This window comes from Temnothorax curvispinosus, unplaced genomic scaffold, assembly GCF_003070985.1.
Source record: "Temnothorax curvispinosus isolate PA1 unplaced genomic scaffold, ASM307098v1 QBEX01015898.1, whole genome shotgun sequence".
Lineage (NCBI taxonomy): Eukaryota > Metazoa > Arthropoda > Insecta > Hymenoptera > Formicidae > Temnothorax > Temnothorax curvispinosus.
The window spans coordinates 286,225-310,725 of NW_020225678.1; the positions used below are offsets into that span (position 1 = coordinate 286,225).

A 24,501-nucleotide genomic window follows, 5' to 3' on the forward strand; every position below is an offset into this window, starting at 1 on the left:
ATATATCGGATCTGTTCATCGATTTGCGTGAAGCGAAACGCTCGAAAATGTCGATACGCTCGAAATAACGTACGTCTGCAATCCCACTCTGTTCAGTATACCGTTATTTATAGCGTACAAACGCAAAACAACAGATTAACTTTTAAACGTTGACGTTCGTGATACCTCGTAAAACGATCGATTCGCATATAACTTTAAACGAAACCAACACTTTATTACCAAGATATCGCGGATGCAATTTTTTTTGCGAAGCATTCTCGTTATTGCCTCGAACATCAAAGCAAAATGAATAGTTTCCCGCGAAGCACTATCTTTGTACATAATAGTAAGTATACGACGTACATTCTTGTTAAGAAATTCCGTAATAAACGTCATTCCTTCAAAGAGCTTATATAAAGAATGCATTTATTCGAACAGGAAATAAGAGACGTAAAGGAACGCGCTATCTTGTCCTGCGGATATATATTAAAGGGGATGACGAAGAAAAATAATATCATATAATCTTATACGCTAACTTAATAAATATATATATATCGTAACGCAGATAAGAGCTACGGTAAAATTTCAAATTTATGCGATGCGTTCGAGGAAGTTAGTGGAAATAACAATTGTGAAGTGAAACAATCTTCTACACGATTTTTGTATTATATATTTCAGTGCAACCAGCGTTTGTACGTGTCATCGATGAAAATTCGAAGAATACTTTGAGCACAGGCGCCACTTTAGGACCTATAAATGAGGGTTCGACAATATCACTGTACTGCGAGAGCGGAGAAGGCAAACCTGTACCTACGGTTGAGTGGTTTAAGGATGGGGTGGAAGAGCCACTCGAAGGTAAGATACAATATGCTTATACACGATACGTTGAAACCGATAGGATAATATCTCAGATAAGTTCCTACGCACTTTTGAAAAAATTTGGAAGAAGAGACGCAAGATAGTTCTTTTTATTAATAATATTTCCTCTATATATATCTTTCTATTAAATAATTTAGCTATATGACAATATTTAATTCTGCTTGTATTAATAATTGATCACTTAATAAATATGTTTTGTAGTAATGAATTCACGATTCCGATCTGATATTTCAATATAGCTATATTCTAGTTATGTGAAATGAATAATTAAACAAAACGTAATTTTATCTACATAATAAAAATTTAGTGAAATTTTATCTTATACATTTATCTTATAATAACGCAGTAATCAAATCAATAAACGCTATAAATATATAATTTTATTTCCGCGCTTTATTGGAATTGCATGCGAATTAAAATGTATAAAAGAAAGCATTACCAGGGTGAATCATTATTCAAGCGCGGATATTGAAAGACAAAAAAGCCTTTGCTTTCATTAATCAATTATCTGATGGTACTATCAAAAATTTCTTTTATTTTATTACATTATTAATTTTATGCGTACTTTTGAAGAGATATTAAGAGATATTACGTGTACTTTTAAAGAGATATTAAGCGTTATTGCAATTCCTTACTCCACATATGTGCTTTATTATAAATGGGTGTTTCTTGTTTAAATATTACGTACCAAGAATAATCAAGAAATGTTCTATTACAGTAACGAGCTCGTCAACTATCACTGATACCGGAATTGGTACTGGCAGTAGTTTACTGGAAATGCAAATTACACGAGAAGAGTTAGGCGCCACATTCACGTGTAAAGTCAACAGTATCGCACTCGTGGAGCCGCTCACGGTTGATATTAAACCAGACATACACGGTGAGTACACGCACGTTCAAGAACAATAGTAGGATATTTGCAATCTGTCATCAAAAAAATATATCTATGCGAATTATACGTGAGATAATTGAAGTATCTTTAATATCGTAAAAAGCTTTTACTCGCTGATTTTTATTAACTTACAGAAAAAAACCTCTTTACGTGCTTCACTTTTAATTGCATTGGAAAACTATCAGCTGAGCTAACAATCTGACAATTTTTTTTCAACACTATAGTACGTCATTACGATGATAACAAAGCTCTCAGTATGATAGGCCCTCAATGCTGAAGTTTTCCAATGTACGTCAATTAAAAAGCATACATTGATCATCACGTGTGGCATTGGCTATACGCGAATCGATTATCGCGTATTTCATTCGATGGGGAAAATGTGCCTTATATGCCAGGATCGCTTACAATTTCGATCGCGTGATATAATTTGCACACGATGTAGTATGCAATTCGATAACCGGTCCGTACAAACTCAATGCGAGCATAGTAACAGAACGAATGTGGATACTTTGACCTAAATTTGCAACAATTCCGCTGGGTATCGTTTATTCGTTAAATCAAAACATGGGTAACATCGGGTAAACTCGCCGTTGGGGTATGAATATGAATGACACCACGACCAGGGCAGTATATCAACGCAGCTAAACGAGAAGAATTTTTGCACAGAGTGTATCAACTGCAGAATATGAACTAGCTTAACTTTCAATGTCAATTAGCATTTCCCAATAAGGTCGAAGGCAAGTTACGTAATAACTCAAAGATTAAAAAGTTTGAGCGAGTCGTGGTTCGAAAACGTTAACGGAGAACAAAATTTTCTTTCTCAATCTTAAAAGAATTTTGTTTTGGCTAAAACAGTACACTGAAAAAAAATTTTTTTAATATTTAAAAAGCCTTATTTGAATACTCCTAACAACATATTTACTTAATATAATCACATATTTATTTAGAATTAGATATTTTTACTTAATTTAAGTAAATATAACTAATTCTAAATAAATATGTGATTATATAAAGTAAATATGTTGTTAGGAGTATTCAAATACGGCTTTTTAAATATTAACAATTTTTTTTTTCAGTGTAATATATATAAAGTTTGTCTACTTATTAGACATTTACTATTAAAAAATAAGCAGTTAACATTATTAATTGCTTATAAAATAAACATATCTCTGAACGTTTTATCGTTTCGCATTCGATATCATGTTGGAAAAGTTATATAATTTCTTTTGATTATTTAAGAAAATGTCTGGCCGTTGCAATATGTATAATTTCAAGTCTAAATAGTCTAAAAATACAGCAGTAGTAAATCCAGCATTTGCAATAAAACTGGGCGTTACTTAATCATTACGTAAATTAAATATTTAGTAATTGTTCTAATCCTTTTTACATATTCAACACGTACACGTACAGTACGCAGAATGCAGTTTGTTGACGATCAATGCTTCGTATTTTCTCCACCTTCGATAATCGTGTGTTACATTTGTAATATACTGATTCAGCAATGTGTTATATCCGCACTAAGCTAACTCAATGTGCGTATTATGCTTACGTACTATATTATGCAGTATAAAACAAGCGAATTATATTGTGTCCGGGGGCGTGCATGTACTGTTAAGTGTTCTCAGAACGTGGAATTTAGATATGTCAACCGGCCATTCCATTCGGCGCAATGCATTAACGTAGTTAAAGAGAAGGCTCTGTCCTAACGTTACTCACCCTAAGTATTCAACACGAGATATCGGGCTGAAATCATTCCACAATTCCGCAGGCATTCGCTGGCATTCATCTCAGAGCGGGTTTAGCCGTAAGAAACAGCTGAGAAAGAAAAAAACCGACCCCATGCCGCGTGCCTCCATATTTTACCGCACAATAATGCAATTCGAACGATCTATGGACGCACAGTTCGGGAATTCGCTTTGAGAAACGGCTCCGCGCTTAAAATCCCTAAAATTCGCGCGACGAGAGTATGTGAGAGTGCAGAGACATCGTGCGCTTTGAAAAGTCCTCCTGTAAAACGAGAGTACACGAAATTCGATTTCGTACGTGGAAGAGTGGTTTGCATCTCGAATTTGGATTTCTGCACGGACACAACCGCGTGTGCAGTCATAAACCATTCCGCTGTCGAATTTTTAAAATGGAAAAAACTGGCGGATCATATTTTTAAACTTTGCTACAGAATTTGATATGGGATATAACTGGTACCTTTCGTATCAGATAAAGCAAAGCAGCGCGTAACTTAAATATAAAATTTAAAGTAAAATTAAAGTAAAATTAAGGTAATCCTACTCCATACTTGTTATAACGATAAGAAAGATTCTTAATGCATTTTTCATTTTATCGGATGAATCGGATTAAAATAATGCGAAAGTGGCGAAAAATCGATTAAACGCGATTTCTCAGGCTTTCAGCGGAAAGATAGTTTAATGAAGTGTATAAAATACTTGCATTTTTCTTAACGTCCAAAAATAAAATTTTTTATTGAGATACTTTGTAAAGCGTCAAACTAACTGATATGTATAAATGAAATAAAATATACACTGCGTGCGTTGTTAATTATTCAACGAGAAAACGCACTTAATATAATTGCACTTGATATAATATAAATTATACTGTGTGTTACATCAAATCACCACAATACAGAGCTGTTGCTCCAGAATTCAGATCAGTATAACAGAGAAACCTTAATGGAATTCTCTCATTAACCGTATGCTACTCCATGCCAATACGTGATTTTAGTAGAAAATTATTCTGTTTCATCAGGTATACGGTTTTCATATAAATTTAAATTTCAAACGATTTTAATAAACTGCCCATTACCCACTTGCGTTTAAAATTGCTGCAAATTACTCAATATTATTAAACAATAATGTAGGTGTCTATAGAACAGAATACAGTGATACTTCTGTTATTTAAGCAAAAATATACCGTCTAGATAAGCAAAACGTAATTTTCTTCATTTTTTTTAATAGCACGATCATAATACTAAGCTAAAATGTAATATTCAAAAATTTTTTTATTCGTTCACGTATGCGTGCATCGCCCCTCCATGAATTCGCCGATTAAAGTACACGCCCGTCATTACGGCGGTACTTGTAATTACAGCGCGCCGTATCCGTTATTTGAACATTATTTAAGCGTGTATAGCGCGCACGAATTTTGCATGTTGTAAGTAATTAAATGTCCATCACTTCGTGAGAGAAGGGATTTCCGTGCATCCGCGTGCGTGTAAAATCACTGATAAATTCATATAAAATTAATGTGTTATTATAGACCATTCTTGTGTTGCGATTAGAAATTTATTAACATTAACCGAATTTATTAACATTAACCGAATTTCACACACCGCTTGTAATATCATTGCAGAAATAGACATGCGAATACGCGTAATTCTCGATAAACGCGTTGTTAAATACGAAATCGAGATTAATTTCCTTGCTCTCGCGCGTGGAAGTGCGTCGCGGTGAATAAGTAAAATTATTGCGGGTTGATCTCTCATTATTAAATTATTTATTTATTCGCATTTAAACAGTTATTACGATAAATATGACGCTGTGATATTGCCGGAGACGAAATTAATATCTTACTAAATATGCAGCTTCACTTTATGCATATTGTGCGTGTTAGAATTGTCGACATGCTGTTTATAAACCAATCTCTCGCAATAATTATTATCGTCTCTCAACAATTATGACCAGATTTAGGTAACGTAACTGCTATAATGAGGACGAACCGAGGCTCTTCCGATAAATGAAGTGCGGCGCGCTATAATTACATCAACTAATTGTTAAGCAACAATTTTTATTCACATTAAATAATAAGATTTGCATAATGGGTTCTTTGGTGAGAGAAGAACGCACTAGCGCGGTAGGACGAAAAGTTATTACGCGCTAAAAAAAAAACAATAAGCCGGGACCGCGTGTTGCGTGTTTTTTCTGATAACCGATAAAAATGCAATTAAAGAGATAAAAATGTAGTTAAAGAGGCTAATAATATATTATTTAGATAGAGATTGCGGAAAATGCATTGATATATTAGAATCCGTTTTATCGTGAAAAGCCTCGGTTTTGTCGATATTAAGCCCTGAATTATAGGGCAACTAATCACATGCTGCATATGATTATCTAATAAGAATAAATTTTATTCTACTAACATTTTTTATTTCATTAAACTTTAAAAAACTTGGAGAGACAAATATTTACGAATAGTACAATTCTAACTATGTGCATGTATTTTCTTTTGCAATTTGTATTATTAGCGACTCTTCTTCATTATACATATAAAATTATAGAGTACTATTAAAGTACTTTTCAATGCTTTTGCGTCGGCACTGTTCATTTCGATCCCGTATCGTGAAAAATTGTCTCTCAGCGCGATAAAAGAAATTATTGAATAATTCTGAAGGAAGAAGAAAATAACAACTATCAAACGCGAGCTTCAAACGCGAAGCGCAGGTTGAAATTCTTCAGCGTGGTCAGTTTGGTACAGAAAATATAAATAAATTCTGTGAGTGAATCGTTTCTAACGATCTGCGGTGAATTTAAAGAGGAAATGTCGCGAATACCCGCGGGATATATCTGCGAAAATCTCACGGCCCCCGCAGCTGCTCGTTGAAAGTCGTGGAAGCAAGGTTGCGGGCGAGTGACAAGAACTCGTGAGCAGGCACCTGACGAAGTTTTCAGGCGGAGCGCTTCTTATAGGCAAACAAAACCAGGAAATCGCATTGCCATTGGCTACAGACTTAAAAAGTCTCGTAGCCAGCTTATCGGGTTGCGAACTCTCAGAAATTTTCGGACGAACAGGAAATTGGCTGAACGGGTGAATTTCCACGAGAATGAAAGAGGGAATCCTATCCCCCCGTGTCATGTTAGACGTATCTTGAAACTGACTGCGATTAGAGGAACATTCCTGAAGATTTTGAAGCTCTGAGAGAAGACTTGCAGTTAAAATTACTTTTCGCAAAAATGCGAAATGTATTTTCCTTATTGCTTTGTGCTTTTATATAAAATTGATATTTAAATTAAGAGACTCTGGCATACTATGTATACCTGACGGATGCAATTTTTAAGCGAAAATTAATTGTTAAAGATTGTTAAAAGCTTTCAAAACCCCAGGAAATTTTTATACCTTAAAATTTAATCTTCCGTTTAGCGATTTATTGTGTATTATTTCTCATTGTGCAAATACGCAAGACATTTAGCAACTTAAATTAACTAATTCGAGATTAAGAATTCAATAAGACAATTTTATTTTAATAAGACTCTGAAAGCATAATTTCCTTGTAAACTTTCGTTGAAACATTATATCTTCACGCTGAACAAGGTATTCGCGTTAGTTACTTTAGTCACTTGAAAGCACAGGTGTGATAAAACACGTCCTATAATGCAATCCACTACTATCCATATGAATTCAAAGTAAATGCTGGAGCGCCGATTTGTTCCAGGATCAAAAGCGTCAGCACATTTTCCAACGACGGAAAAACTATTTACGCAAAGAAAGTGATTTTTTAACCTTTTTTGCCGCTTCTGTCACCATTCTTCCCTCTCTCTTTCTCTCTCTTTCTCTCTCGATCTTCGTTCATTTCTCTACATCCGCTATGCCGCGTCAGGCAGGGGGAGTGCAATTGAAGGCAAATGCAATTCCCGATATTAGATTCGCCATTCGTTCTCTATTCGGATCCTGCGCCTTTTCTTCTCGTATTCCTCTTGTATTGAATACCGTTCACCGAGAGTTTGGCCGGTGAATTATCGGTCGGTGTTTTCTGCATGACTTTGCGGGAACCATCAACGACCAAACTCACTAATACCAAGCCACGTACAATAATCGCGCAAATTCATAATCGCCAGTTTCGCGGAAAGAAAAACTATGGCACGTTGAAGTTTTAAAAAATGTAATTAAAATCTCTTTTTATTAAATACAATCAACAGTTGCGATAACATATATCTAATTCTTCCAATAAAAATTTTACGAACTCGGATACTTACGAGAAAATTCACAAAATACTCATTAAAAACAGTATAACAGTTTAATTTATGCATATATATGCATATAATTAATTTGGCAGTACTTACAAGTTCTACTTAAATTTAAAGTAGTTTGCTACAAGGTATTTTGCGAAAGTTCTGGTAAATTTAATGCGCGCACAAAAATCCAAGTATGCGTAATAGCCTGAGGGAAACTCGTGGTGGGTTTCACGGTGCGCACCGTGATGTACGTGACGGCCCGTTTGCGAAATCTATCGGCGCTAATGGATATACCTACATGTACAGCGGGCGGATATGCATCGTCACCGATTAACACGGTTCTATATAAGCCATTTTTATCGTAAGCCGTGTGTCCCTGTAGGAGCCTTCCGGATCGATTTAACGATATTGAAATGACAGTTTTCGAATATTCCATTAACCATGGAGTTCCGGAGTAAGCGCGGTTATACCGGAGCAAGCATCGAAAAGTTGTCCATCACGCTTGTCCATCGACATCCCTGTCGCTGGAACGATATACAAACATTTAGACCAAATGTTAAATAAACAACAACTAAACAGCTAAATAATTGCTTGGCTATATGTGTCAAGTCCACAACAATTATCCAGATAACATTTCTATTAACTAAATAAACAACAATATATATTATTAGATTGCTGTTCTTGTCATGGCACAAAATATTTATGCACAATCAGATAACATCCCAATATTTCTGTGAAACTTTTAAAGTTCTTAAAAATCTGGGTTACATATTTCTTACTTTGAAATTTATAAAATATAATTTAATAGTTTTTTTTTATCACTTCAGAAAAAGATTGTTCGCATAAAAATTGTGTATGTCGCTTTTTTCGTACCTTTATGTCAATTATATACGATTGCGAAGAACATAGTTCCAGCACACATCGAAAGACATTGGGGACGATGTGAAATTGTCGAAATTGACGTTTCACACGTCTCACACGTATATCCACAATCGCAATCATGTCGATCTACCCTCAATTACACGTGCCAACCCTAATGTCGCTTCAGTGCCACGCGAAGCCTAGATACCATGCGATCGTCATTACATGACGCCTATGCGGCCTATGACTGACCGTTAGCGGCTGTGTTTCATGTGGCCAATACAGAAACGACGGTACGTTTAACATTAGACCGACAAGTATGAAATCGCCAAATGCGACGCGTGAGCTTCGTGGCTTTATTGCGACACAAAGGACTCCCGTAAATCCAATAAAACCTTTAATGTTAAAAAATCACGAGTGTTTACGTCGTAAAAAGCTAGTTGCGGTTCGTTAACTGCGCTACTAGACGACGTGAGAACGTCACAAAAAGATAGTAGCAAACGGTGGTGGACATAAATGAACTTTGCCCGTTCACGTGTTAGTTTTCCTTACTAAGAACAAGTTCGTATATGTCCTAACTAGCTTATAATATGGAAATAATATAGTGATATGGAAATAATATCGTGATATGTCGTAAAAGCCGATAGTACACTGTTGAAAACAGAGGTCCTGTGTGTTAAAAAAAGTCCTTGTTAAAATTTTTGTGTAAAATAATCAACACATACGTGTGTAGATTTAACATATGCCTGCTATGTTACTTGAATTTTACAAATTTAAAATGTAAAATAATTAAAATAACTTAAAAAATATGTTAAAGTAACACAATTTGAACGTATTTATTAAATGTGTTAAAATTTACAGAAAAAGAATGTTGATTTTACTCCATAAAAGAAGTAGGAATAAAAATTTACAGAAATAGAGTGTTGATTTTATCTTACAATCTCAACTTCAACATAAAAGTTATGTTAATTGTACGTACACATAATTAACTTCAAATTACGATCAGAATTACATTTCCTTTCTGTTAAAATATTTTAACATAATATCAGTGTTACCATTTAACACATCCATATTATGTTAAATTAACACAAAAATTTGAGTGGATCGTTTTGGACATGTGATTTATGTTATATTTAACACAAATTTTCCAACAGTGTATATTAAATTTAAATGCATGATTGGTGTTTACACGATTAAAATTATCATGAATATTAAACAACAAATGTTAAATATGTAACAATGAAAGATCTTCAAATTATTTTATTTATATAGTACAAGTCAAATCGAGTATTCTGGTTTTGGTTTTAGAAAGATTCATTCCTTAATAAGTTATGTATTCTATATTGTACAATTAATAGAATAATGACCTACGTTAATTCATTTAAAATCTCGATATAATAATATTCTTCCCTTCAATATTACTGCTTGAGAACAAGATAAAAATATGAAATAGTCCAATGTTAGTCGGAATATAATTTCGACCTTTATCACAGAAAAATGCCAGAATTTTGTATGAAAAGGCATTAATTTTAATACCGTACCGAGGTTAGCTCGACTTAGCCGAGTAATATCTCGGTATTTTCTACTCATTATTCCCCCCAACACTTGACCATTCTCTTTACAGTACGTCCGCTGAAGATGGACTTGGACGGAGTGGTTGGTCACGTCGTGCAGGGAACGAAGATTTTATTGCAATGTACGGTACAAGCCGCACGACCCGCCGCCAATGTGACGTGGAAGAACGGAACGCACTACGTAACCGAGAGCAATGAGAGATTCGAAATGTTCGAGACAAAAATACAGGAAAATGTGAGTAGACGCAACGATATTGTAATTGTAAGTTGTAAAGCGACTTACGCTCCGATTCAGATAATTTCTCTATCGCCACTGAAAGAATCACGTTTCTACATCTATCATAGAATTATCTATTTATAATTTTTTCAAAGTAGGGCTACAATTAAATCAGAAAGTGTTATTTATCAATTAATTATAAAGTTACTTTGGCATTCTTACTTAAAATATAGCTATTAAAACTGTTAAAATCTGGCAAAATTGGCAATTTTTTTCTCTTTAATAGAAGAAGGACAGATTTTAATAAGAAAGATCTTCCTATACGCCAAACGCATTCATTACTAGGTAACCTGCATAGAATTTCTGATATACAATAGATTCTTAATAGGCTTGAATTTCGTTCACCAACCTCACCGCCATTTGCATCTAAATAAATGTACATGGGATAAGCATGTTTGGTTGTACGTGACAATGAATGAGAGAAGCGCTTCGCGAAAGTTTTGATTCAGTTACTTACTCGGCGAAAGCGTACGGACTCGCAAGTGCCACAGTAAACTTCACGAAACTACCCACCGGGAAATTCTAAATCGATCGCTACAGCATCTATCGTATATTTTAATTCCCATTTAACGTTTTTGCGGGGCAACAAATTTTCGAGTTCACTCACGGAAAAAGTGCTGCGAGTCGAAACGAATTTAGAATCCAGGAAGTTCGGACAGTTTATCGATCGATGTACTTCTCTCAAGGCTTCTCTTCGAATTATATTCAATTTTTATCAGGTATACGATTTGGATTTGTTTAAAAGCGGAATTTTGCGCGCAAAAAAACCGCATCACTTGCAATTTATTTTTCTGCATTGCTTCGTCAGGATGAGAATGATCGAACGCGCACACAATTTCTTTTTACTCTACTTTGTAAAAACTGCTGGCGCTCGTACAATGGCAAAACGCTCGCAAAATTCTAAAGAGAATTAAATTCCGATGTCTCTCTATTAAGTAGAATACATTTTAAATTAATTTTTAGTTGTGTAATAGTTATACCCAACAAAACAAAACAGTTTGGAAATAAAGGTGTCAAGGAATCGTCATTAACTTTCGAGTCACGTAGCCCCGTTTTATTCTTGACTTGTAAAAAATCAATTTCATGCTCGAACGAGTAGCTGCGCGGCAGTGGCGGCATCGAAAAATCATTAGACCCTTCTACATATCGTGTTGTTGCGCTATCACGTATACGTATATGCATGCAGAAGTCGTGGGTGTCACGCAGCTATCATAAATCCATTACGGAAGTATCTGAAGCTATATAAAGCCGCGTGCACGCAAAATGACTGTGTATATGAGACCGCCTCGCGCCTACGTGATGCAATTAGTGCAAAAAAAACGTCGTCACAGTTAAAAGTCGTAAAGTAGATAAAACGACGTTATGTCTCGATAACAGAGGGTTCTTTACGTGCGAAAAATGTTGTCTCGCGGAACAAAAACACTCACTCTATCAACTTTATTATTCCGCTCTCTATGCGTCGGCATATATACGAATTGACTAACAATATTAAAATATCATTAAATATTATTAAATCAAAAGTAAATCTGTTGAATACTAAATTAACACTGAAAATCGCTACTTCGGTGTACAATAATTTGCATATCAGCGACAACCTTTTGTTATCTTGCGCAAACTTAACATTTATTTCACTATAATATCTTCACAAATAAAAAAATGTATTTCTTTGAATAATTTTAATATGAAGATAAACGCTCGATGAAATAACAATATAACGCATGCACGACGAATTTAATTTATTTTACGGTGTTAATTAACGATGTTTGAAGGAGGAACCATTATTTCGTTATGTCTCGACGCGTTGGCAACGTTAACGAATCGTTGTGTTAATTAAATCGCCAGTTCGCATAATTGTGATTATGTATTCCTAACATTTGCAATTCCATATGATTGGGATGTCATAATTAGCATTGTTTACTAAGTAGCCTGATTATGGAACGAGCGACGATATAGCTAAATCCATTCAGGATATTGCACATGATAGCGAGCGGTATCTACGACGAGCAATTACATGCCACGAATTCCTGCCGATATGAGCGTCACGTCATGACAGAATTAAGAGGATCACATTTTTAAGCTCGAGTACACCCTTTTGCGCGAATGAGGATATTACAGGCTCAGCGGGAGATGGCTTTACAATAATTTCTCGTCGAGCATTATCTCATGCTGTTCTATATACTTTTATGGATTTTCCTAACAAATCGATAAACATAATTTTTGTTAAATTTTTAATTAATAAGTTGCTAAGAAGAAAGAAATTATCCGAAACAATATGAAAATGAAGAACAGGAGTATACAATAATTTATTCAAAATTTAATGCTACTGTGGTACATATCTTTGTTTAATTCTCATATAATTTCAATGATAATTTTTTTGTAACATTGCATAAAGTTTTACAAGAATAATCCGAACATCTTTTTTTTAATAGCATAACAATCCATTAATTGAATTTAAGTAAATAGTTTAAATTATATTTTTCATAAAATTTGTGATTACATTACGTGATTACATTACATGTTTTGTTGTTAATTGAAAACATTTTTAAATATTAATTAAATTAATATTAATTAAATCTTTATATATAAAACAAAGTCGGGTTAGTTACACCATTTATAACTCAAGAACGGCTGGACAGATTTTGAAAGTATTGTATATGAAGTAGGGGTAGAATTTCCCAGGGAGTGATTTAGGCTGTATAGTTTTTCGTTACCACGTAAAAAAAAAAATTAATCTAGAAAGATATCTAGGGAGAGGGAGGGGGGAGGGGGAGGGGGAGAGAGAGAGAGAGAGAGACTATTTGCGTGTCTTAATACACATGTTCTCCGGGGCGAAGCCCGGCGGGGCATGCTAGTTTATGTTTAAAATAATAATGTTAGTTCGCTGGCAGAAAACAACAATCTCAATTTTTAATTTTACATAGAAGATCGAAGGAATAAAAATTATTCTAAAAAAATGATTATATAAAAAATAATGCAAATCATTTTTTATTAATATAAATTTATTTCTTTTTACTGCAACATGGAGATATCAGGAAAATCATTTTAGGTTTATATAATCATCTCTATTGGCCAAATATAAATTTAGTTTTTGTGTAATCACTTATTGTTGTGTTACTTTAAATCAGCATACATGCTGTACGGATGAAACATACAATTACTCAAAAGAAAGCGATCAGTTTTATCGCGAATATCGCGAATAACAAGATATGCATTCTCGTTACATGTGTCGGCTTGTTAGTGCATTTTCATCAGTTGCACCGTGCAATTACAGAATTAAAGTTACGCGGAGCTTTAAACGCGCGCTTGCGGTATTATACGTTATTTTTATTCTTCGCAAATTGAAGATTGATAGAAATCCAGTATTTTTTTGATAAACCAGGAATATTCGACAGCGGTTAAAACGTATCATAGAAATATGATATAACGTGAATACTCTTAATATACGACGCGAGTTAATTAATATTGTAAAATCTATCAAACGCGCGGATAAAGTTTAATTGGATTGGTTCTACTTATAGTGCTTCATTTTTTAGCTTAGAGATTTTAATTTTTTAGGACCTCAAAGATAATTGCATGAGATAGAGATATATTATTAAAAATAAAAATTACGATCTAAATATTCTAAATTGTCATGCTTATTTTTAAATACTCCTTCAGCATTAAAATTAAGCATTTGACCAAATTTTTACCGCTTAATAAATTTAGCAGTAAATGTTCAAAGTTAGATATTTTTCTACTAATCGTTTAAAATCTTTCTGTTCGTAGGAGGACGGTACATTCGACACGATAAGTTATCTCGCGTTTACAGCTACGGTATACGATAATAGTAAAACATTTAAGTGCTACGCTGAGAATTCAGTTACTCGTACCGAAGATCTGAAGCCAATGAAGGAAGCAACAACAATCGAAGTATTATGTAAGTATTACAAGTCGAAATGAGTTAGTCATTATTGGCGCCAGCAATTCTTTTGCAGCAATATTTTGTAGCAGTATTTTGTAGTTTTATCAGTATGACAACTATATGATTTTAATCTTTTTATGATTATTTATTTTTTATTTACTTATCGCAAGTATTGTAAAACTCTAAGAAAAAGTATATATAATTATAATTACATACATATTACATATATATATATTTTTAAGTTTAATCACAAAGTGATTAGAAACAAAATTGTCATATGGAATCGAATGGAATTGGATTGGCTCACGGAAGACGAAATCCAATTTGCTCTAACAATAAGCAAATATCCAAGAATCTCACAAGTACATTGAATCAGATATAATAACTGATTTTATCTATTTCATAAGTAACAATAAAAGCGCATAAATTATAATCCGTAATTTTTAATAGTTACAATTACGATAGCGTTAAAATAGCGACTGTTGCAACAAGATTGCATTATTACCCGAAATTCACACATTTCCGTGCCGCAGCGAGCATATTCTACATCTACGGGAAACTGCGCGAGCTACAAGAGCGGTTATTAACATTTGCATACACTTAGCCCTTATGAACTAAATCCTTTAAATAAATAACTCTACACACACCCGTTCGCTATTCATCAGCATAATACTATGCAAATTGACGTTGGCAGCGCGAGCAATCAGTAGAATCTTAACTTGCTATTGAATTCGAAAACTCGTTTCTTGTTTTCGCAATAAAAACGTAAAATTTACATACAATCACGACAAGGATATGCTGGACCCGAGATTTTAAGACGTAACCCATCGTTTTACGTTTTAATTAAGAAATTGCGATAGAACTGGAGATTATTCTATTATCTCTTTGCAGAGACTTCCGGCCATCTATATTTTTATACTCAAAGTCGACAACTTTCCGAAAATAGATCGTAATTTTAGCGAAACTTTAGAGAAATAAAAATAAAGATATAATTAAAAATCTTTCAGACTTCAATCTACGCAGACTTCAATTACTTCGATACGCTACAGAAGCCAAGGCAAATGTGTTCAAAAAGAACGAAAGATTAAAGATTTTGAAATGATAGAAGTTAAGAAGTTTCATAATTCAAGAATATTTTTCGTTTGACCGTCTGATAAACATTTATCTTTTACCTTTTCGAGAGATTGGCTCGTACAAGTCGCGCAACGCTTATACGATTTTCCAGTTGCATGCTTCGGTAAATCAACATCAATACGCAATAGACGGATAACTTGTGCTGATATACCAGCGGATACTTTTACAATATTTTCTTGTGATGGAATAGCTTAATTTTCGAAAATGTAACGTAATTTTATTTCGGAACATTAAAAAAAATTTCTGAAATTTCTCTGATATTACGTATTTAAAATTTAAAAATATAAATATATTTACAATGTGATAATTCACAATATACTCACAAAGTCATAATCATATCAAAGATTGATGATTATTCGGAAAGAAATCACAATTTAAGGAATTAAAATAACTATTTTACATTAAATATAATTAATTAAAAAATTATTTCTTTCTATCACACATCCCACAATAACTCTATATACAGCTTATCTTTTTTAAAAATATTAGTTGTTACGGATTTATGACTCGTCCAACTCTAAAATCAGGAGTTACAACTTTTTTCTGCATTGAAAACGTGATGTCTTGATTACGCGAGCACGGAGCACGGGCAAAAAGAGACGGACGGTTGTGTATCTCCCTGATGTTTCCAGTTACAGTGCGAAATGGCGAAGAAACTTTCGTTTTGCAGCCAGAACGAGGACTACCCATGGATTGGAAACGAGAAACTCCAGACATCGAGTTTGGCACGTTTCCAACTCTCCGGCTTGCATCGTGACAGCAACTCTCGCGTCTACGTATTTACGCGAGAATTTTGTTTTATATATCCCCTCCGTTTTCTAGGACCCGCGTTAAGTGCATAATATCGTGACCCCGAGTGCATCTAAATTTTACATTCAATTTAAGTTTGGCATTATCCATCTTGGACAAAAAGCAGTCGTGAAGATAAAACGATCTTTACGGTTTTAGATATCGAGAGAAGAGGAGAAATTTTTACTTCATAAAAAAGTAAAGCCGTTAAAAGCGCTTGATTTTTTAAATAAGGCAAGATTTCAAGAAAGATTAAACTGATGTCATTTTGCAGTCGATATTCCTATACTATTCCTATAATATTATAGCGAGATGTTAGTTTAATCTCTCTGTGCCTAAAATATTCAATTGTCAATATTAACTCGACAAATATTCATAGAATTAATATGCGCCAATATATTATAAATTGTACTAAACTTATTAGCGTTCAAGAATAATACGAGTTATTTGTTTTTAATTAAATAGATTTAGCTATCATCACGTTTTCTTCTCCTTTATTGGAATTTTGACAAATGTTCTATCTTTGTGGCTAAATCTAGATTTTTATTGTTTGTATTTGTAATATTCATTGTTTTATGTTTATAGATCCACCGATAATTAAAATGAAGCCAAACAACATAACTGTTAACGAGACAGACGACTTTTTAATATTCTGCGACTACGAGGCAAATCCGGCTACGCTAATAAAGGTGACATGGTAAGTGTTGACCATTATTATATAAATATACATATATGTATACTAGCTTGAATTAATTCTTTAGAATAGCGATCATTTTCCTGTGGGAATTAAAGATCGGTTCTGTTAGATAAATTAACAGTAGAATTAAAGACATTTTTGTTCTATTGTCGCTGCTTTTACGTCTTAAAGAATATAAATTAGCGCTATTTCTTCGTTTTATTTGTCTCTCTTAATGGGGTGATGCAGGTTGCGAGACGACGACGAATTAGTGTTAAACGAAGAGCATTATGACGGTGGAATCTCGGAACAAACGGCACTCACGGTGAAAAACGCGACTCCTAGCGACATGGGTTCTTACAAATGCATCTTGGAAAACAGCGCCGGCTCAACCGTTTCCGAGGACACCGTACAGGTTTCGGTCTTTTGTACGTATAACAACAGTACAGATAGCAACAGTCAATCGTGGAATGTAACATAAAGCAGTCGATAAAATCTAAAATCACTTACAATCTCACACGGATTATAAAGCTTCGGTTAGTAATAAATCTAAATCCGAAAGAATCCCATTGTACTTTCGGCGAAACCTTATCTTCTTATTTCTCGCGGCGGTAGCTTTCAGCAGAGCGTAGTTTATCCTTTTATTAGAAAACGACAGCTTCATTGAAAGCTATGCGATTACATCGGGAAATAAAGTTTGGAGAGAGGAGTTCGCGGCGCGCGACGTACTTTCGAACTCGCACACGAGATTTATATACCGGCGCGGATGTATATATCCCGTTTTATCATGTAGATAAGCCGGTGGTGGAGGTGATAATGGATCCGGATATACCTGTGAACGAGGCGGATCGTCAAAACGTTTCGTTAACGTGCGAGGTCGACGCCGGCAATCCGGCGATACTGACAGCCGTCCGTTGGTATTTGGACGGAGATCTATTGAAAGAACTTCCGGACTGCTCGAGGAACAGCACTGCCATGACAACCAGCTCCGAGGAATCGTCGGCGTTCTGTGACATCGACCCCAGCAAGCTGCTGCTGGAATCTGTCGGCCGCACTTTCCACGGCAACTACTCCTGCGAGGGGAAAAACGAGGCTGGCTGGGGACCGGTCTCTCCGAGCACGCCTGTCATAGTTTATTGTAAGTCCTCTGTCACGTGTCACTCACTCGTGTTACGCGGTGATGGAAGAGAAACTGGTGACACCTATTACATTTCCAGCTATAATACGTTATGCCCATTATACGCGTGTTTCGAATTTCGTATACGTTTTTTGCAGCGACAAACAGAAATTATATGAATATTACCGTATATTCAATATTTTGATTTTACATAAATTATTAATTGACATTTATGAATAATATGATATTATAAGTAATACTCTCGGGCCTCGAATTTGTAACATATTATCAAATAACACGTTGTAAAAGCGATTATTTATACTCGGCACTAATTATTTATTGAAGCGGTAACGATAAATTATCGATTGCGAAACTTTATCTTGTACATGTATATGATATCTTATTACAGTAATTGGATTACATTTAGCACGTTTATACCAGTTTCTCTCTCGCACTCTCTGCATCTCCCTGAAAACATTTCCGCAGATAAGCCCGGCCCGGCGTCGATAACGTACGAACCGCGGCAAGTGGTGAAGAAACAAGCGTTATCCATCACTTGCTTCGTTTTGGATCCCGGCCGACCGAGGGTGTCGGGCTTCAAGTGGCTGCGCGGCTGGCACCGACTTCCAGACGAGAACGAAGCCAAGCTCTTCATCGAGTCAGTTAATTTGGAAACCGAGGCGAATTTCACGTGTCTGGCTTACAACAAAGCCGGTGACGGAGAGCCGGCCACAACGTTTATCGATGTATCTGGTGAGTGACATATGTCAATGCGTCTAAAACCGTATCCAGCAATTATTGAGTTTCATGGTGAGACATTTTAAAGCCCGACAAACAATAACATATTTACGGATTCAAATAATTTAGTTTACTTTGCTTATACACTAAAAATGTCTATTTTAGTCAAAATTAAATTTAGGAGTTCTGGAAGAAACTCTGGATAATTTTATACATTACACATAAGCTAGGTATTTCCTCATCTGTTATTTAAATTCTATTCAGACACTGCCTAATATAGCATATGTAAATGTCCATTCTCTCAATCTGACGTAAACATTAATGTTTTATAATAAACGGTGCTCTTCTATTCCTGTACGCTATGTAACAGATCGTTCGACGTTTCTCATAATTATTGAATGACAAATCCCATTAACTTTAACTGAGAGTTATCGTTTCTCATTAGCGGCCCCGACGTTCATTAAGACGCTACACTCGTATCGCGGCTACGTCTACAACTCGCCCAACGTGAGCATCATGTGTTGGGTCGAATGCGCCCCGATCTGCAATATTTCCTGGCTGAGGGATGACATTCCCATAGACTTCTCGAAAACGAATCGATACTACGTGTCGAACGTTTATCATCCGCCCGACCCAAGGACCAACGACTTCGAGAGCATCCAATCGACCCTCGTATGGAATCTGACGGTCTGGCCGAACGGTCAGCTCGACCGTACCGAGGACAACGTCAAATTCACCTGCAAGAGCAGCAGCAACGAGATCGGCGCGGGCGTGGAGAGTAGTACTCACTTTCACGTCGAGTGTACGTTTCATTCGAATCTTTCTTTTTTTGCGCGGCGATATCTCTACTTGCTTATATTCGATTTTATATAACGGTCCATTTGTTTAACGAGATTGCGAAAAGAACAAAGATCTCGTTCCACACGCCATAAAAGAATTTTCTAAACATAATGTTATACAAGTATAAAGGACGCTTAACTTAATGTACTTAATTTTTAATATATTTATTGCAAATATAAAATGCGAACGAGTTTCTGTAAAGTTATTTCAAGCACATAAGAAAAATTTTTGTAAATTAGGAGAAAAAAATATACAATTAAATAAAAGTTTATTTTTTCTATTTAAAATTATACCGCGCAGACTTTTTGTATTTTTTTGTATTTATATATATATATAGATAATTAAATTAAATTTTTTATTCAAGTCCCTCCAGAGGATATCACAATATCGAGGAAGATAATCAATGTGACAGTGGACACGATACCGGAGACTGTTGAGTGCAACGCGACGGCGCGACCGAAAGCAAACTTTCGATGGTTCCGCGAAGGATCCACTGATACCATTATGGAAGGCCACGTGTTTGACTTGAAAATGCCAGTACCACGGCGCAGTAACGGCACTTACTACTGCGAGGCGTCGAATCGCCATGGCTCCTTGAATATCTCCATGATCATGAATGTGCAATGTACGTTCCACTGCGTCTTTAGACTTTCAAACGAATAATCAAAAAAGTCTCGCACTTCTACATTCATGCAGTTTATAAAAAGAGACGTATAAAAGAATATTTAATCTTGCTTTCTTATCTGTCTAAACCTAGACTATTTTTTTTTAATGCAAAAGTTGAGATTTTTACGTTTTCCTTAAAATATCGTTATTAATCATACATCCTTCAAAAAATAATCTTAAATTTTTCACTTCTTCCAACATGTAACAATGATGCCATATTTTCTATGCAGTTAAACCGGAATGCCACATAGAGAAAGAACGATTCGAGGGCAAGGATTACGTCGTTTGTTCAGCCGTTGCCAATCCGAAAGAGACAGATTTCACTTGGTCATTGAAGAACGAAAACGACACGCTGGAGCAGGTCGCGGAAAAGCGAAACGGAAGAAGTTACATGCCCCTCGATATCTCAGTCACTAACTTCCGGACATACGTGTGCGTGGCGAACAACACAATCGGTCACTCCGTAGCGTGTGAACGCGACATACCAGGTTGGTACAACGAACTTTTTCATTGATTTGCTGATATCGCGCATACATCTGCAAAAATAGCAGCAGTACTTTTCGAGATGTTTTTGTTTGGATTATTATTAGAAACCATTGTCGGATTCCGAAATAATTTTTCTATATCGATAAAAATGTGAAAAAATATACGAAAAAAAAATAATCTCAATATAATACAAAAATTTTTTTGTAGCAATCGTGCACAGAAATTACAAAAAAACAAAATTACCTACTATATATTGTAAGAATGAATTTTATGCACATGTACATATTACAATCAAATCGAATCAAATCTTTATAATAACGTAGTGTAATATAAATTTTAAAATATCTACAATAAAATTAATATAATTAAACCGAATAAGTAACATTTACTTCGCCAGTCAATAATTAACCCGATTAAAAATTTAATCGACTGTACTGGCAATGATTATAATCGTGATCGACACCCGTCACGGAATGAGGAAGGTTCCAGATTCGAACCCTGGCTGAGGTAATATTTTACGCAATAAATTTAATTATTTAATTAAGATGCTTATATTATAACCATCTAAAATTACATCAATTTTAGAATAACCAGAATCCTTGGTCGAAACGCGGTGACGATTTGTCACGACGATTATAATCGTTGCCACGATTATAATCATTGCCAGTACAGTCGATTAAATTCTTAATTGGGTTAATATAATTAATATAATCTCATATAGATATCTCATATAAATTAAAACTACAACTATTTCGTAATATGAATATTTCTTTATTCATATTATATTCAATAACTATTTAATATTTTTGAGGATGAATTTGCAACACATTTACATAATTATTCTTTTAACTTGTAATAAGGTAATAATTTTTTATCTGTCAATCACAAATATTTAGAAGAATTTATCGCTTTACAGCCCACCATGGAACTAAAAGTAAGTTGTGCCTATGTCACTTCAAATTTTGTGTATAAATACATTATATTTTATATGTAATTTATACTATCTGTGCACGTGTATGTAATTATTATTTAGTATCCAATATATTGCGGCAATATACGATCTGTTTTTCTTATTTTTCTCAATTTTAACAAAAATTTAATTACAGTTTTAAGCGTAATAAAAATAATTTAATTACGGTTTTAAACGTAATAAAATATATCGCGATAAACAAGTACACTACGCAAATAAATAAAATTAAAATTAAAATGTTTTGTAAAATGTTGCATCTTATCATAACGCAAACAACAAATTCTTCTATAGACCAGCTATATGAATTTAAAATGCAATACATACCATCCTTTTCAAGTATCTTTTTAGTATCTTTTTATTTCAGTGCATAATTTTAGACATTTTTTTGGAGCTTTAGCGATACTTGATATATTTATCTACAGCAAAAGTTGTCAAACAAATAAATTAAATGAATTATTTTTCGTTGCTTATTGTATCGCTTTTGGTAGGTTTCGTATCTTGGTAGAAACAATGGAAATAACATTCATGCATCATTATCCTTGTACATATCATGTTTACATGTCATTATCGATTATTGTACATTACGACCTATCGCGTTACAGGTCATATACCTTGGTGGCATCAATTGGAGGGTAACCTGCTACTGATTATTATCGTAGTGACGGTGATCATGATACTAGTCCTAATACTAATCGGCGTGACCATTTACATCGTGTGCCGACGGAAACGCAGCGAAATGAAATGTAAGTTATCTCTAATATATTATGTCGTTATCTGCGATCGTTCGCTCATCGCAGCGATTTGCATGACATAGATCGTAAAATGAGATTTCTTTGAGCCCTTTTCACGACGAATTGATAATTTATATAGTTATTTCGACGAGCGCGAGAATAGTGCAATTTTTAAATTTTGTCACATTATGAGAATAACTTATTTTATTGCATTCTCGAGAAATTGATTATTTCAAATAAGATCCGAGTCTGTGTTATATTTGCATTCGAAATACATTTTTGATAAGACTTCGAAGAAATCCGATCCAACAGCCTATAACCGTTATAGTTACATTATGACAATCTAATAAGAGAGATATATATATCAGATGTTTTACATCTGTACATATATACCTATATCCAAAATAGCACATAACGCAGCACATAAGCACGAAACGTGGATATCAATATATCTTTATCTTAAAATATATTAGTCATCCTAAATCAATAATTACTACAATTAGACACAGAAAATAACATTTCAAACTATAATGATGTTTCTTCCGTACGCCTTGACGATATATCTTTTTATTCCCACCAGTAAAACGTATTGTAATATTATCTCTGTGTTCACATTCTTAGTATATTGTCTTTATTAATGTAAAAAGTATTTTCCCATTGTAGTTAACGCACCAATTATCTTTTTTGAGTTTTTAAAGTTATTAACTGATTATTTGTGTTTGCCTTATATTTTTGTAACAATTTAATTCGATTTGATAAAGCTTCTTTAATAATGGTAACAAATAATGGCTCGAATCACGTGTAATCGTAAGTATATATCAAAATATTTCAATCACATGATGCAAAACATAAAATTGACTTATTCATGTGATATTTACATATTCACAGAACGAGTATATTATTAAAAAAAAAACGTTTTTTTCTTGACAAAGTTCTGTTAACTCATTCCGCGCAAACAAATGTAGATCACACATTGTATACAATATTATATTACCTTATATAGTTTATGCTAAATAGAATAAAAGCATGCTCACTATTTGATATTTCTGTATAAAGTAGTTAAACAACGTAAAATTTCCATTTAGATGGAAATATATATGAACAATTAAGAAGAAACACATGCTACGCTGCTATAACGTTGATGTTAATTTGAGTTTAATAATTTTTTTTTGTTATCAATGTAATTTAAAACATAAATTATAACAATACTATTGCGATATGTTGATATTAATTCTCATTAAAATAATTCAAAATAAACATAAGACCGCAAATTAAATTAATTGATATATACATATATAAAATTTTTTTATATATTAAATCTAATTTTGTAGATAATAATAATTGACAAAGGAAATAAATAGAAACTATTTTAATATGAATTTAGTCTGTCTGGGAAATGAATCAAATTAAAGAACTTTTCCAAATCACAAGTTAAATTTATTTTAAATTAATACGTGATTACTGATGAATACTTATCGGTTTCCAAAGAGACCTTATATGATTTTACACGTATTATTTTAATAGAGAAGAGAATAATATATAACATCAATCACATCTAATTATAAGTACACTAACAATAAGCAACAATGATTCTCTGTTATAAATGAAACCGTACCATAATATCATCAAATCGCTTTTGGACTAGCAACACAAATTAGTCTGAACTCTTTAACAAGATTTTAGTCATTATTGATGATTTCAAATATGTATTACCGCGTGTAAGAATAAGCATTAATTAACGACGATCGATATACGTGCAAAGTTCTTATACACTTATCAAGCAATATATTCTTGTTCGCTATAAATATTACTTCACAAATTTAATTTATGACACATATTCAAAAACAGTAAAATTAACGTCAATTAGAGAGAATAACGGAACCTATTTTCAGTGCCTTTCTCAGTACAGTTACTACTTATAGTTAATCGTGCCATAATAATTGCAAAGAGTATATTCGCATCCGCAGTACTAATTAATTGCTGAAGTTTTTTTTAATCTCATTTCCAACTTTCTCGCGATTATTTTAATTA

General features: G+C 33.9%; 1 protein-coding gene across 7 annotated transcripts in view; it reads left to right on the plus strand.

The window, feature by feature from the left end:
• LOC112466113 (hemicentin-1) overlaps nt 1–24,501 on the plus strand; it is a 163,369-nt gene that overhangs the window by 112,471 nt on the left and 26,397 nt on the right. For 6 of the 7 annotated variants that reach the window (XM_025034009.1, XM_025034002.1, XM_025034006.1 and 3 more), the window contains exons 4-16: nt 658–834; nt 1,577–1,738; nt 10,196–10,380; nt 14,188–14,338; nt 16,832–16,943; nt 17,172–17,350; nt 17,716–18,060; nt 18,526–18,792; nt 19,223–19,579; nt 19,982–20,242; nt 20,514–20,771; nt 21,686–21,703; nt 22,342–22,482. In XM_025034009.1, the coding sequence (XP_024889777.1) occupies nt 658–834; nt 1,577–1,738; nt 10,196–10,380; nt 14,188–14,338; nt 16,832–16,943; nt 17,172–17,350; nt 17,716–18,060; nt 18,526–18,792; nt 19,223–19,579; nt 19,982–20,242; nt 20,514–20,771; nt 21,686–21,703; nt 22,342–22,482 (2,613 nt within the window). The remainder of the gene's footprint in view (nt 1–657; nt 835–1,576; nt 1,739–10,195; nt 10,381–14,187; nt 14,339–16,831; nt 16,944–17,171; nt 17,351–17,715; nt 18,061–18,525; nt 18,793–19,222; nt 19,580–19,981; nt 20,243–20,513; nt 20,772–21,685; nt 21,704–22,341; nt 22,483–24,501) is intronic. The other variant, XM_025034003.1, reaches the window with a different exon arrangement.